We start from the raw sequence: 14,363 nt of genomic DNA on the forward strand, positions 1-14,363 counted from the left end.
TGCCATAAAGACAATTCCGTTCCACCAGGCTGGCTTGGTACTGGGCGGGCGTAAAGCCCGAAGTGTCCGCCATTGTGGCGGTCATGTACATGGCCATAAGGGAGTTCGAGCCTCCCCCGAGCCCGAGCTCGAGCCAGCCTGGCTTGATTCGCCTCGGCCTTTCCTCGCTCTAGCCGCCTTTGTCCCTTGCGGCTGACGACGCCCATGGGAGGATCCCCCGGCATCGCCGGCCGTGCCCTCAACCTCCTGCGAGGCACCCTCTTGTGCGCTGCTGCCCTCACCGGCGTCACCAGACGAGTATTGGCCACTCGCCGTGTGCTTCATACGCTTGGAGGTTGAGCACGAGCTGGAGCAGACACCGCCGGCCCACCTTTCCTCGTCCTTGACGACCTGCCAAACATCAACAAATTTGAATTGTTTGCCGGTGTCGTCGTGGTAGACGCGCAAAGCCGACCTCAGAATGTCGGCGCCCGTGTATCCGCTTTGGTACTGAGCCGTTTCGTTCGTATAGATGCCACAGAATCTTTTGACCTCTCTGTCGACTCGGTCAAAGTGAGCGCGAAGCATCTTATATGTGTGGCGGCTGGACCCCTTCGGCTTAACCTGGTGGTAGGCCTCAGAGACCTTTTCCCATAAACACTTCCGGCTTTGTTGATTCCCGACGATGGGATCGTATGAAACACGGATCCAGGCGTTGTACACCGCCATCGTTTCTTTGCTGCTGTACGGATGCCGGCCTAGATCCTCCTCCTCTTCCTCCTCCTCGCCCACCTCCGCCTCTGCCCTGGAGCTTCCACCGCCTCGGCCTCCTCCCCTGCCTCGGCCTCCTCCCGGAGTGGGTTCAACGGAATAATCCTCTCGAGTCTAGGATAATCCCTGCGAATACCGCGGGGCAGAGGGACGGGTGTATGCATCCACGTCAAAATTGGGTGGTTGGTACCCCCGGCGTCGACGAACCCTGGGTGCCCGGCGTCGACGAACCGGAACCACCCAATGTGTTGTACATGCTCCCCCAGTCGCCGAACGCGTTGAGATCCCACGCGCCGGAGCCGCCATTGCCGGAGTTTCCGTCGCCGGACATTTTTTGATGAGATCTTAGATGAAAATTGGAGAGGAAATGAAGATGATTTGGTGAGAGAAGATGTGTAGTTTTATGTGAAATGAGGATGAATTATGAGTATTTATAGAGTAAAAAAATAAAAAATAATAAAAAAAATAAAAAAACGGCTAATTAAACGGTAATATTACCGTTTACAATTTTTTTTAAAATTCGATTTTTTTAAAAAAAAATGATTTATTGCATCAGCGTGACGATGCCCACTCGCGGGCCAGCGAGTGGGCGTCACGCATGGCGCCTGGGCGCGCCACGTCGCCTCGGCGCGTGGCGAGATGGCTCGTCACTCGTCACGCCGTGACGAGACGCGGGACGGGATCGGGACGGGCTGGGGACGAGACGGGGCGCCGCAACGCGTATCGCCGCCGTCCCGTCACCCCGTGACGGAACGCGGGACACCCGCGTATCGCGTTGCGGGTGCCCTTATGATTTCACCAAGTAGCGTCGCGCCGCCGTCCCGTCACCCCGTGACGGAACGCGGGACACCCGCGTATCGCGTTGCGGGTGCCGTTATGATTTCACCAAATTATCCTTGGGATTGTACAAGTTGAATTGAACACTCATCAATCTATGTAAATTTCAGAGCACTGTGGTCCCTAAACCACCTCCTTTTCTGCCAAAATTTGATAAGTCTTTGCAGCCTTTTGATGATTTTGTATATCTTATTCTCAATTAAAGATGGTCAGCCTTTCAAGTTTGAATCTTTCTTCCCATCATTACTAGATTTGGAAATTTGGTTATCCACCATATAATCCAGGCAGAAAAGGGTCGGAGCTCAACAATGGCTACTGCAAATCAAAATGGTGTTCCAGATGATCTCAGAGAGCAGCTTGCTCTTGCAGTTAGAAGCATCCAATGGAGCTATGCAATTTTTTGGTCTTTTTCTGCTAAACAATCTGGGTAAAGTTTTGATCTTTACTTTCTAAAAGTGCAGAATATGGATATTCTTGAAATTCAGCTTTTTCTACTTTTTTTTTTCCCATTTTATCCAATTTCATGGAATGAAGTGTTTACATGATTGCATTTAAACATTCTTGTTTGAGGCGTTGACTTGAGAAATTTGTACCTAAAGATAGTTATTTTTGGTGGGATTTTAGGGCGTTGGGGTGGAGTGAGGGGTACTACAATGGAGATATCAAGACTAGGAAAACAGTTCAAGCTGTAGAGTTGAACTCGGATCCACTGGGATTGCAGAGGAGTGATCAGCTGAGGGAATTGTTTGAGTCTCTTTCATTAGGTGAAAGCACCCCACAGCCTAAGAGGCCTACAGCTGCATTATCCCCAGAAGATCTCACTGACACTGAGTGGTATTTTCTGGTGTGTATGTCGTTCGTCTTCAATGTCGGCCAAGGGTAATTCTCTCTGCTTCACTATATTCGGTGTGATCAATTGATTGAACTGGAATTCTGTGTGAAGTAGTAGAATGGAGTAAGGGTTGTATGAGTACTTTGTTGCTATGTGATTTTGTTGTTTGAGTTTTGGACTTGATTTGGTGTTAAACTTTGATGGATTAGGAATTTTATGAATACTTTGTTGCTATGTGATTTTGTTGTTCTTGAGTTTGGACACAATATTATGTTGGAACTTTGATTTGTTACAGACTCCGGTACAAGAAACTTGTCCCACAATGGTTGTGTAACACGACAACTTATACACAAAATGGGATCTCTCCCCTGATAGGTTAGGTTAGGATTTTGAGATGAGTTCTTCTATTTGGTTTGTAACAAGGGGTTTGAGTTTTTGATTTCAAGAAATAAAAATTTCGAGTGTTGACTTCATATGATGGTTCATAGACCTTTCAATTGAGTATAGAGCATTTACCATGTTGATTGATTGGGATTGGAAGGTTGCCTGGAAGATCGTATGCAGAGAATGAGATGATCTGGCTGCGGAATGCTCATCTTGCAGACACGAAACTCTTTGCTCGTTCTTTGCTTGCGAAGGCAAGTGTTAATGTTTATTAATTTGTTATAAAGGCGGCTTTAGGTATCTGGATATGCCATTTGGTAGGTTAGTGGGAATGTTTTCTGACTATTCATTGCTTCTCTTTCTATGTGCTTGTCGTTATGGCGGCTGCTTGATCCGCGTTGCTGTTACCAGAGTGCATCTTTGCAGGTACTAAGGCCGAACTCCAAACCTTAATACCGAACTATGATATGAACAATGTTTGTGTTTATACAATTCCATGTTCTTTGCAGACAGTAGTGTGCTTTCCGCATTTGGGAGGCGTGGTTGAGCTCGGAACAACCGAACTAGTATGCACTGTGAAATTAGCTCTTTCTATTTATGAACTTCATATGCATATTAATATTGTTGGTTGTGTATGTCTTATGAATATGCTTTTCTTGAAGGTTCCGGAGGATCGGGGTCTGATTCAGCACATAAAAAGTTCATTCTTGGAGAGTTCTTCCGATACTGTCATCAATCTGAGCCACGACCTTGTCTATCAAGTGCCCGATCACTCTAATATCCCCGAAAACAATCTTGATGAAGTGGAAGTGTATTCTCCTGACACCAGCTCGGATGAATTTGCAGACAATGTGCTAATAGAGGGATCATGTGTAGCAGACGGCGCTGATGGAGAGGCATCCCAGTTGCAGAGCTGGCAGTGCAAGGACGACGCTGTCAGCAATGGCACAAACAATGCCACGAGCTCCAGTGACTGCGTGTCTCAGACTCATGGGAAACCGGAGTTGAAAGCCCAAGAATTTGATGGGAAGAAGTCGAGTGCTGCTAATTGTGTGCCCGTTAGTCAAGAATGCAACCAGCAGACATTGCCTAGCTTCAATGGTGGTGGTGATGTCCATTACCACAGTGTGCTTTCAAGCCTTTTGAAGAGCTCCCACCAGCTGATTCTTGGGCCTTACAGAAATGGTAAAAGAGGATCGAGCTTCATCAGCTGGAACAACAGAAAATCGAGCCCTCGATTGCTCCAGAGTGCATCGCCACAGAGGCTACTAAAGAAAGTGCTCTTCGAAGTAGCTAGATTGCATGAAAATGAATCTGCCAAAAGCAAGGACAGATGTGATGACCGCTCTGTACAGCAAGAAGGCGAGGAAGTCGACAAAAACCATGTCCTGTCCGAAAGGAAACGGAGAGAGAAGATAAGCGAGAGATTCGCCATTCTTGGATCATTGGTTCCATCTGGTGGCAAGGTAGTTAAATCTTTGGTCTTCAGATTAGTCCCTCTCGAGAAAAAAAACACGTTGTTGTAACAAGATTTTTTATTTCTTCAACTTTGGTATTGCAGGTTGATAAAGTATCATTACTTGATCACACAATAGAGTATCTGAGAGAACTGGAGAGGAAGGTGCAGGATCTGGAAGCGTACAAGGAAGCAACGGAACGAGAATCTACCACACAGAGCAGGGCTCACGATGCCATGGAGAGGACTTCGGACAACTACGGACACAGCAAGCTTGGAAGCATCACAAAGCTACTCGGGAACAAGAAGAGAGCTAGTGATGTGGAGAAAACTGCACCTGAGAATAAAAGGGCTCGGTCGAGCTCATCGACAGACAGCATAACCATAAGCATCACAGACAAGGATGTGCTGATTGAGATGAGATGTTCTTGGAGACAGTGTGTATTGATTCAAGTTATGGAAGCTTTGACTCAACTGAATCTTGAATCACAATCTGTTCAGTCTTCCAACACTGATGGGATTCTCTCCCTCTCTATCAATGCCAAGGTTTGTTGAATTTTAGCATTATTTAATTTTGTTGGAGCTAGTGAAGAAAATGTTGATTTTGGTTATATGATGTGCAGAGCAAGGGAGTGAAAGGGGCATCAGCTGGTGCAATAAAACAAGCTCTTCAAAAAATTATCAGAAAAAATTGAAGATCATGCTCTGATTTTGATGTGGTTCATTTATTTGTTGTACAGGGTTGTATAAATTACTAAAATATTTAATTTTTGCAGATAGTTGTGTAGTGTTCTTCTCAACAAATGATGTTAGTGAATCTGTTAATTTTCATTTTATTTCCTTTCTACTTAGGTAAATTACTTGCAATATACATGTGATATAAAGGTCATATTGAAATAAAGCACTACAAATATACTTCTAAATCAAGAGCTAAGCTCACTAGTATTACATCAAGAACTGATTCCTCCAGAATATATTCTGATATGTGAAGGATGATCTGGTCTGTTTCGGGACGAACATCGGGCCACGATTGATGGCCCGATAAATCTTGGGCCACAACCTGGTTTAAGGTCCTTGCCTGTGTTTGAGGAAGCAGATAGAACTGAGCATCTCTCTTGATCTCATCAACTACAGCTTCTTCCAGTGGAAAATAACAGATTCTTGGCTTTGCAAATGCTGGCCAATATGGAGATAAAAAGTGGGATCGCTGCGTTTCGAGCAGGACTTCATTGATGTGATTAAATAGAAGCTTAGTGTCGAAGTGAGGGTCAAACTGCAGAAACTGGGCTTGATCCAACAAGGATGGATGAAGCAGATGTTGGGAAAGTAGCCTCATTGCTGAGAGCTGATCCCAGTTTAGAGACGAAGCTTCAAGTATCAAACGAACGTAGTTGGAGACCGTGTAGTCTTGTTCGTGTTTGCATGGATCGTATTCCGTTTGTATAACTTGTGAGGGAAATGCTAATTTGTGCTCCTCAAAGTGAAGGCGCTTCGGTTTTAGGGTTCCACGAGCTGCAAGATGGTTTGACAGAGCATTAGTTTGTGGATTCTATTACGGGACGTTTACTATTCATGATTGATAAGTTACAACATGATTGAGTATTTGTATCCATATTACAATGTTTACTTCAACAGTAATCTAATGGATATGAATCAAGCAAAATTTGCTCAGTGTGTGTGTGGATCTTGTTTCATACCTGATTGAAACGTCATGTTCGATGGACTGCTGGGGTCTTCTGCGAAGAACTGGTCGAGGACCGAAACCGGGCTTTGATATTCTTCTTGATTTTTGTTGTTGTCACTCATTTCTAATGTGGGACTAGATGGAAAATCATCTGCTACATCTGAGAATGTCTCGTTCTCTAAAATTGAATCCTGCATAGTAAAGAAATATCAAGAATAATGATGCAAATTGATGGCATATGTCTAGACTAGAAGGAGATGAAGCTACACTTACCATCAAGGAATGCATTAACTTGATCTTGGAAGGTCTTTCTGTATTGCTGATCACTGCTGCTTCTGTTTGATGAACGTCATCCATTCCTGCAACGTTAGGCATATCTGCAGAAACGCAACTGATTCAAGAAACGCGTGTTTGATTGAAGCATACAAAAACATGCTAGAACAGGATATCACCTACCATTGAACTTGATGTATGGAGATTGAGTGATCCTTTCTTCTTCGACGAGAAAGGAGCTTGTACTACCCGTCGTGTCACCACATGGACTCAGATAAATGCTCTCCCTCGAAGGACTGATCAAATTCATTTCAGCAGAGCCAGAAAAGTATAGGCTTTCCCTTCTTGGGATAAAGCAAGACTCCATTTCTAGTGAAGACATAACCCTCCATGGATTTTGCAGCCTACTTGTTGCAGCAACATCCACTCCATGTTTCTCAGACAATACATCTCTTGAGACGTCTATTTTCTTGCGCGCAATTTCAGCCTCTCCGGCCACAGCAGGCTCCCTTCCCACCTTCATGAAGGCTTCTTTCTTGGCCACCTTTTCCCTTGCCTTTGCATTAGTGTTAGTATTCAAAGGACTATTAGTTTCAACTCCATTATAAATGCAGTCATATCCGAAAATGGATCTGCCGTGGGGAAGTCTAAACGTAGGCAAATGGTCTGAATCTATTCTTCTGTTGCTTCCAAAGGTGTGCTTCAGCTTCCTCTTGATCTCTCTGACAGAGAGAGACGTTACTCTCGATCCATCACCAGCCTCCCCTGATGAGCAATGACAAGCGAATCTTCCCGAATGCTGTCTCTTTTGAAGCCCAGGCTTGAGAGTTACTGCTTGTTTCTCAGTTTGAAGACTGTTGATGCAATTCTGAGGCAGGCAGTATGACTCGGACAACAATTCCATGACGAGCAAGTCCTTGTCCGAGCTCAGAACTTCCAATGCACTAGAGAATGGCTTGGACCCGAATTTTGCCCCAAGTTGTGCAGCAGGGCGTTTGTGGTTAGAGCTCGTTGGATCATCCGACTGACACAAGCACGACTCATAAAATCTCAGGCTAGTCTCGGTTGCTAACTTGTGACTACTCTCCATTAGATGATCAATTTGTGCATCTTCTTCTGGTGTTCGACCTCTACTACTCGTTGCGAATTCTGCTCCATACTGATACAAAAACACACAATGCAACATAAGGTTTTGGTAGAAAGATCTCAACAGGCATCCGAAACATCGCTACAAGCAGCAATGAAGGTTAGAAAACATCGGTCAATCAACTGTTTTTCTCAGTAGGAAACTACATATGCTTACTTGAATTTTTCGACATTCTTCATCAAAGCTCGTTCGATGAACTGCTTCATATACATGTAAGGGAAATGATCAATATGAGCTGAAAATCGAGCAACAAATAAATTTAGGATTCTTACCTATCATCTCAGAAGAGAAGCCATTTTGGGAGTCAAGAACATAATAGAGTGAATGCATACACTTGAATTCACATCTGCTTTTCACACCTTCTTCTTCACTAGTTGTTGTTGCCATCACTATCAAACTTGTGCATCAACCTAAATAACTGCAAACACAACAATAAGTAAAACACAAGCTCTCAAGAAAATCCCAAGAAACTATATATGCATTCTTGCAAGTAAGTTTGAAGAAAAATATATTGCTTTTTGGGGGGTGGTTTCTATGAGTTGGAGATGTGAGATTAGGAACGAAGAAGAGGAAAAGAATATAATTTGTTTGTATGCAGAGATTTGTTATTACTAGAAGGAGCATTTAATTGTGAAGGTTGTGACATTTGTGAGTATGGCCACCATCACCAAACAAAGTTTTTCGTTATGTTTTTTTTTTAAATCTTTAAAAAATATAAGGTAGTTGTTGTTGTCTTACTTTTTTGTCTCCCTTCACATTTTATTTAGAGGACAAGACACTTGTGACTATATTGACATAGGATTTCTTACCATATGTGATGTGGCTATGTCTGGTGTCACATTCAACTCCAACTATCAATCACTATATATTCTAACCATGGTAAAATTTATGTGGTTGACGGTTCATGCGTTTCTGATAATGTGAAAACATAACTATCATGTTTAGATGAAGCAAAATCTAACACAACCGACTATTATCTTTTTTCAATTGATATATGAATCGGAATTTAAAGGTCGCGTTATAGTGGATTAGGATACGAGACCTTTGGCCTAAAGCATTAACCATTCTACCACTAAGTTAAGACACAACATTACATTATGCATATACCAAGTGAGTACAATATGAATAGTCCATCCGTCCTATAGAAATATGCTAATTAGAATTGACACGAGTTTTGATGTGTAGTTGGTAAAGTAAGTAAGAAGAAAAAAAGTAGTTGAAATTGTGTAATGGATGGTGAAGTCCATAAATGATAAAGTAAAAGAGAAGAAGAATAAAGTTACCACAAATAAAATATAGATTATTTCTATGTGATGGACCGAAAAAAATGACTTATTTCTATAAATAAAGTTAGTATAATACATGAGGAAGATACACATTAAAAGTGTAAAAGTATTTAAGCAATTGGGGTTGTGAAGTAGTAATTGAGGGGTCTAACACTAAATACACTAGGTCAAGTTGTGGCCTGAATTAATGGCTCTAGGTAGGAATGCAATTAATGGGCATATCAAATTGTACCAATTAAGTATTCAACCAACATTATTTTTTGTTTAGCAGTCCGTGGCTTTTTCTAGGTTATACTAATATAAATAATATGTAGTAGGTATTCGCAAAGTACAATATGGCGGAGTAATAAAAATGATTATAATTTTCGTACTAATTTTCTGAAATACTCCCTCCGGCCGTGAATAGGAATATCGTTTTTCCATCTTAATCCATTCAGGAATAGGAATCTCAGTTTATTTTTACTATAAATAGTATTAGGGTCTTACATTTCACTAACTGATTTTACTCACATTTCATTTAAAACTAATATATACAAGTGAGACTCAAATTCCACTCACTTTTTCTCATATATTTTTCTTAATATTTCCTAAAATCCGTGTTGCCAAGAAATGAGACTCCTAATGGCAGACGGAAGTAGTGATAAATAAAATTACCATCAATATAGTTTCTCTATTCCTCAGTTTTTTCCGAAAGAACGAGCAGATAATTCTTTTTTCTCTACGCAAGAAGATATGTAATTCACTTCAATGGAAGCTCGCATAAAATTATGTATAATTAGTTTAAAAATAATTAGAATTTTAACTACCCTAATTTGTTAGCTACATACATATAATAGGATAATTAAACCCTTAATTTATAGTAATAGTGTGTAAGAAAATAAAATTTACTAGACCTTATCCTTTGTATAAAAAACAAAACTTTCTTAATTTGCGTGTCTAAGACACTAATAGTAACTAGTGAGACCGATGAAAATACAATATACTCCCTCCGTGAAAAGTTGAGCAACAAAATAAAAATAGAGTGAAATACCATTTTTATTCAAAAAAATTATCTCACATATGACGGTGAATAATAATGATTGCCTTATTAGTTCGTTTCATTACGGGGATGTTCGGTTTGCAAGATTGTATCCCGAGATAAAATTTATAATGTGTTTGGTTCATGAGATTCAATCCTACAACTGAATCCTAGATGCATAATTATCGATAATTAATTATAGCCAACCCCCTATGACTAAAATAATTTCATAACTCAATCCTAAATTATATCTTAATTATTTTATCTTGAAAATCAAACACCATTATAGTTAAATTCAGTCACTAGCTAGCTATTTATTCTATAAAAGTCCTCCATATGACATAATAATTGCTTCTGAAAATTTCAATGTGCCTCGATACCTATAAAATCTACCCTATAAATTTGACATAATAAGATATTAATATACAACCAAGATTCATAAGAAGCAAACCTGATATTACTTAATATTCAACCAAGATTCATAAGAAGCAAACCTGATATTACTTAATATTCAACCAAGATTCATAAGAAGCAAACCTGATATTACTTAATATTCAACCAAGATTCATAAGAAGCAAAACTTTGACTAGAGTGAACATTGAATATAGTAGCTAACATAATTAAGATCCACACTTACTTTTTTTAATATCATCAATTATTAAACATTTTTGTTAGGTGTATTATTAATTACTGAGTCTTAATTTATGAGTTGGTGATCTTCCATTGCGAAAATAAGTAAGAAAATAAAGGAGAGTCAAACGTTTTTGGAACTTACGGTGATACAATTTGCATGCAACTTTGAAGCATTTAATTCATTTTATATCGATACCAAAGGCATCCATCTTTCATTGTAAATCCATACCAAAACTATCAATCTTTCATGTCTGAATATTTATATAGGGTACGTATCAAAATAAAATCAATTTTTAGGGGTGGAACTGTACAATCTACTATACCGAAAGTATCTTAATGTATATTGTATCAATAATATCGATATAAGAGTATTTCACACCATTACCGTACCGAACTACTGAAGTTTTAGTACGAAATATTCTAATACTGTATACTGTATACTGTATCGAAAGTGTCATACCTTATACCGTAGAAAAAATAACATTATAAAAATTTATCTCGTTATAAAAAAATGTCATACCATTAATAGGGCTACTTTCTCGATTAACCGGAAACCGGACCGGTTTAACCAATTCTATGAAGAATCGAGAACTAAAGAACCAAATTTTGGTCCTATAACGGTTACTAGCTAGATTTTGTTTTAATAAGTTTTCGTTTCTTACCCGATAACCATATTAAAATGTCAATTTATATTATATTTTTACATTTTATTATTTATTAATAATGTAAATATAATAAATTAATACTTCCACCGTCTCAACCTAGTTGATATACTTCATCCGTCCACGAAAAATAGAGCACATTTAAAAAAGGAAAGTTTTCAACAACTTCTCTCTTACTTTTTCCCCTTCTCTTTTACTAATAATATGGACTTCACATTCACTAACACTACTTCTGTTTTACTTTTTTCCCTTCTTTCTTATTTTACCAATTTCACATTAAAACCCGTGTCATTCATAACGTGTCCTATTTTTCGTGGACGAAGGGAGTATTTCTTTTGATACAAATTTAAGAAATTGATGTTTAAATGTTAAATTAATAGAGAATAAAGTAGGAAAGAGAATAAAGTAGGGGATCTAGAGAGAGAATAAAGGAGATAGATGATAGAATTTTTATGCCTAAAAGAAAGTGGAGCAAGTTGCTTGGGATAACCCAAAATATATATCTAGCAAATATATGGAGTAATATACACTAATTCAAATTCTAAATTTCTTTTGTAGGCCGTGGCAAGTTAAATTATCGGTTCTTGATAAGGCTCATTTCATGCATCGGTTATGGGGTTAAATTCTGTGATTTCAGTGAACTAATAAGTGTTTGTAAGTTCAGGTGAGTGAAAAATCTGCCGGATCCAGGAAATGCATGCAAATCAACCGGGCAGACGAAAATGAGGAAAGTGAAGTGAAAAAGCGCTATCAATTTACACCGACCAAGGAAATGATGAAAACGATGGCAGAAAGCAAAAGTAAACAAAGAGCAAATTCTAAAGGATCCTTTTTCGGAGGACAAAAATGACAAATCATGAATAAGGAGTGCCCTAGGGATTTGAGCCTTTAACTATAAAAGGGACAACTATCTTGAAGAGAGGCATCATTCTACACCAGTTGCAACAAACTCCTTAGTTTCATTTTTAGCTCACTTCACACATGCACTTGGCATCGATGGGGAAATTCTGGGTATTATGTGGCGGTTTAGCTTAGTTTGTGGTTGTAACACCGTCCCCACGGGGGCAAAGATACAATTGTTTTTACATTTCTGCAGTTTTTTGCTTTGCCGTGAACTTCTTTACTAGAAGCTCGACGATTGATATTTCCGTTTGAACCTTATTCCAGTGGCTATGGAAGTTTATGTTTTCTGTTTTACCTGGTGTTGATGTTTATTATCTGTTTTTACTGATTTAGATGCTTTTTGCAATTGGTTATTGAATCGGAGTTGAGATCGGTTGAATTGGAGTTGTTTTGTTGTTGAATCGGTTGAATCGGAGTTGATAGATGTGTATCTGGATGTAGTCTAGTTTGGATCGGGTTGATCGAGTGATGTTTGTAATCAACGTTGCATCGCATGAGCATAAACTAGGTGACTCGTTCTATCAAAGTAAGAACTGTGCTAGGGTGTTATAGTTGGAATTTGTATAACCATAATTGTGAAAGCACATCCCTAGAATTCCCTTATCTCTATACTTTTATCTCCGTGTTTATTTGCAATTAGTTGTTTCTTTGCTCTTTATAGTTCTTTATTTTAAAAAATTCTCAAAACTTTTGGTTTTTCCAAATACTAATTGAGTTTTAGTATTGGATAGACAATTTGTGTTTTTTTTTTCCCGTGATCGATATCCGGTACTAACCTTAGCTATACTATTCCTACTCTGTATACATACATGTATTTATAGTGCTACTAAAAAGTGCATCAAGTTTTTGGCACCGTTGCCGGGGAAGACAATTCACTTTGGGATTGATATCTTCAAACTGACAATTTTACTACTTTGGATTTTTAATTGCTTTCTGTTTTTAATTTTCATTTAATTTGTTTGTAGTTTTGTTTCTTTGAGGTTGTGTATGCGAACGCGTTCTGGGAATAACATCTTAGAGCCGCTAGATCCCGAACTTAAAAGAACCCGTAGGAAAATAAGAAGTGAGCAAGGATCAATGGGAGACAGAACAGAGTTAGAGAAGCTTCAAGCCACAGACAAGTTGTTGATGGATGAGAGAGAGGCAGAAAGGGCTGCCTGCGAGGCGCAAGAAAAGAAGGATAAGGAGATAGTGCCCGTGATGCACATGTTCAATCACGGGAATATGATTACTTTTCCTGAAGGCCCTCGTATGATGCTAACAATTTTGAGCTGCGAATGCCCCTTATTCAAAGGGTTGAGCAGTTTCCTTTTGCAGGTAGGGCCACAGAAGATGCCAATCGCCACCTCTCGAAGTTCGTGGAGATTGCCAACACGCTCAAATTGAATGGTGTCGACGACAACGCCATTAGGGTAAGACTCCTTCCCTTTTCTTTAATTGATTATAATAAGGAGTGGTTTGAGTGTCTGCCCACAAAGCAAGTTTCCACGTGGAAGGATATAGTGGCTTCCTTCCTCGACAAGTAATACCCGCCAGACACGATAATGATTCTGCTAAAGAGTGAGATCTTCCAGTTCATGCAAGGCCACGACAAGCACATCTACGAGGCGGTTTCACATTTCAAAGGCCTACTCCGCAAGTGTCCCAACCACGGTTTTGCCGTGGACCATTAGGTAGGAATCCTATATAATGGTTTCAATGATGAACTTTGTGTTATGTTGCATTCAAGGGCTAATGGGGGATTCTTAAGGAAGAGTGGACTGGATGCCATGACAGTAATAGAGGAGTTCGCCACCAACAGCAGAGGGTGGTCGAAAGAGAGGCCCAACTCAAGGATAGTAGTGGCCATAGAGGAGGCCAAATAGAGTTCTTTTGCTAAAGAATTGGCTGAGCTTAGAGTTCGTGTTGACCAAATGGACACATCTAGAAGAGAGGACCCGGTTCCACCGACCTCCGTCATTGCGGTCACCAAACCCGATGCTCCTCCCACTCCCATGGAAGACATCAACTATGTGCAACAAGGAGACGGCCCCAATAGGGGTTACAACAACAATTATCGCCCAAACGAGGGGGGCGGTAATTTTAATAATTATAATGGGAACCGTCCTCATCCTAACCTTTCTTATTCTAACAATAATTTCTTGCAACCCCCCGCAGGATTTAATGTTAGCAAAGGTGGAGTAGTTGAGCCTATCAAGAAGGAGGAGAAGTATGACCAAGGAATCATGAAGATTTTGGAAGTGCTAGTGCAAGATAGAAAGACCACTGACACCAAGATTGGGGTCGTTGAAGCAAGCTTGAACAATCTCGAGCAGGGAATAAACACAAATGCCACTGCCGTCTCGAACATCAAAACTCAAATGGACCATGTCCACAAGAAGATTGAGGAAGACAAGGCAAAAGCAGCAGCACGAGTGGCGGACATAAACAAAAAAGTGGGTCGCCAAGCAAAAGAAGGACGAAGGCAGCTGACGCACTATTTTTTAGCACTACAACTA

At 40.1% G+C, this 14,363-nt stretch overlaps 2 protein-coding genes across 3 annotated transcripts; one reads left to right on the plus strand and one right to left on the minus strand.

Annotated features, from left to right (window-relative positions):
- The first annotated feature begins 1,679 nt into the window (after positions 1 to 1,679).
- LOC121755728 (transcription factor EGL1-like) lies at positions 1,680 to 5,095 on the plus strand. Of its 2 annotated transcripts, none has more exons than XM_042151086.1 (8): positions 1,680 to 2,014; positions 2,212 to 2,466; positions 2,961 to 3,057; positions 3,215 to 3,229; positions 3,313 to 3,369; positions 3,466 to 4,269; positions 4,365 to 4,805; positions 4,883 to 5,095. In XM_042151086.1, the coding sequence occupies exons 1-8, from the start codon at positions 1,896 to 1,898 to the stop codon at positions 4,952 to 4,954; spliced, it is 1,860 nt and encodes a 619-aa protein (XP_042007020.1). In that variant the 5' UTR covers positions 1,680 to 1,895; the 3' UTR covers positions 4,955 to 5,095. The 2 variants fall into 2 exon arrangements, with proteins under 2 accessions (XP_042007020.1, XP_042007021.1); XM_042151087.1 differs by having other exon boundaries at positions 3,215 to 3,220; positions 3,304 to 3,369.
- On the minus strand, positions 5,069 to 8,034 carry LOC121755727. Its single transcript, XM_042151085.1, has 6 exons — positions 7,636 to 8,034; positions 7,520 to 7,560; positions 6,400 to 7,375; positions 6,217 to 6,320; positions 5,957 to 6,134; positions 5,069 to 5,771 (listed from the first exon to the last, which is right to left on the minus strand). The coding sequence occupies exons 1-6, from the start codon at positions 7,748 to 7,750 to the stop codon at positions 5,164 to 5,166; spliced, it is 2,022 nt and encodes a 673-aa protein (XP_042007019.1). The 5' UTR covers positions 7,751 to 8,034; the 3' UTR covers positions 5,069 to 5,163.
- Between the last annotated feature and the right edge of the window lie 6,329 nt (positions 8,035 to 14,363).

This window comes from Salvia splendens, chromosome 11 (assembly GCF_004379255.2).
Source record: "Salvia splendens isolate huo1 chromosome 11, SspV2, whole genome shotgun sequence".
In the NCBI taxonomy this organism is placed as follows: domain Eukaryota; kingdom Viridiplantae; phylum Streptophyta; class Magnoliopsida; order Lamiales; family Lamiaceae; genus Salvia; species Salvia splendens.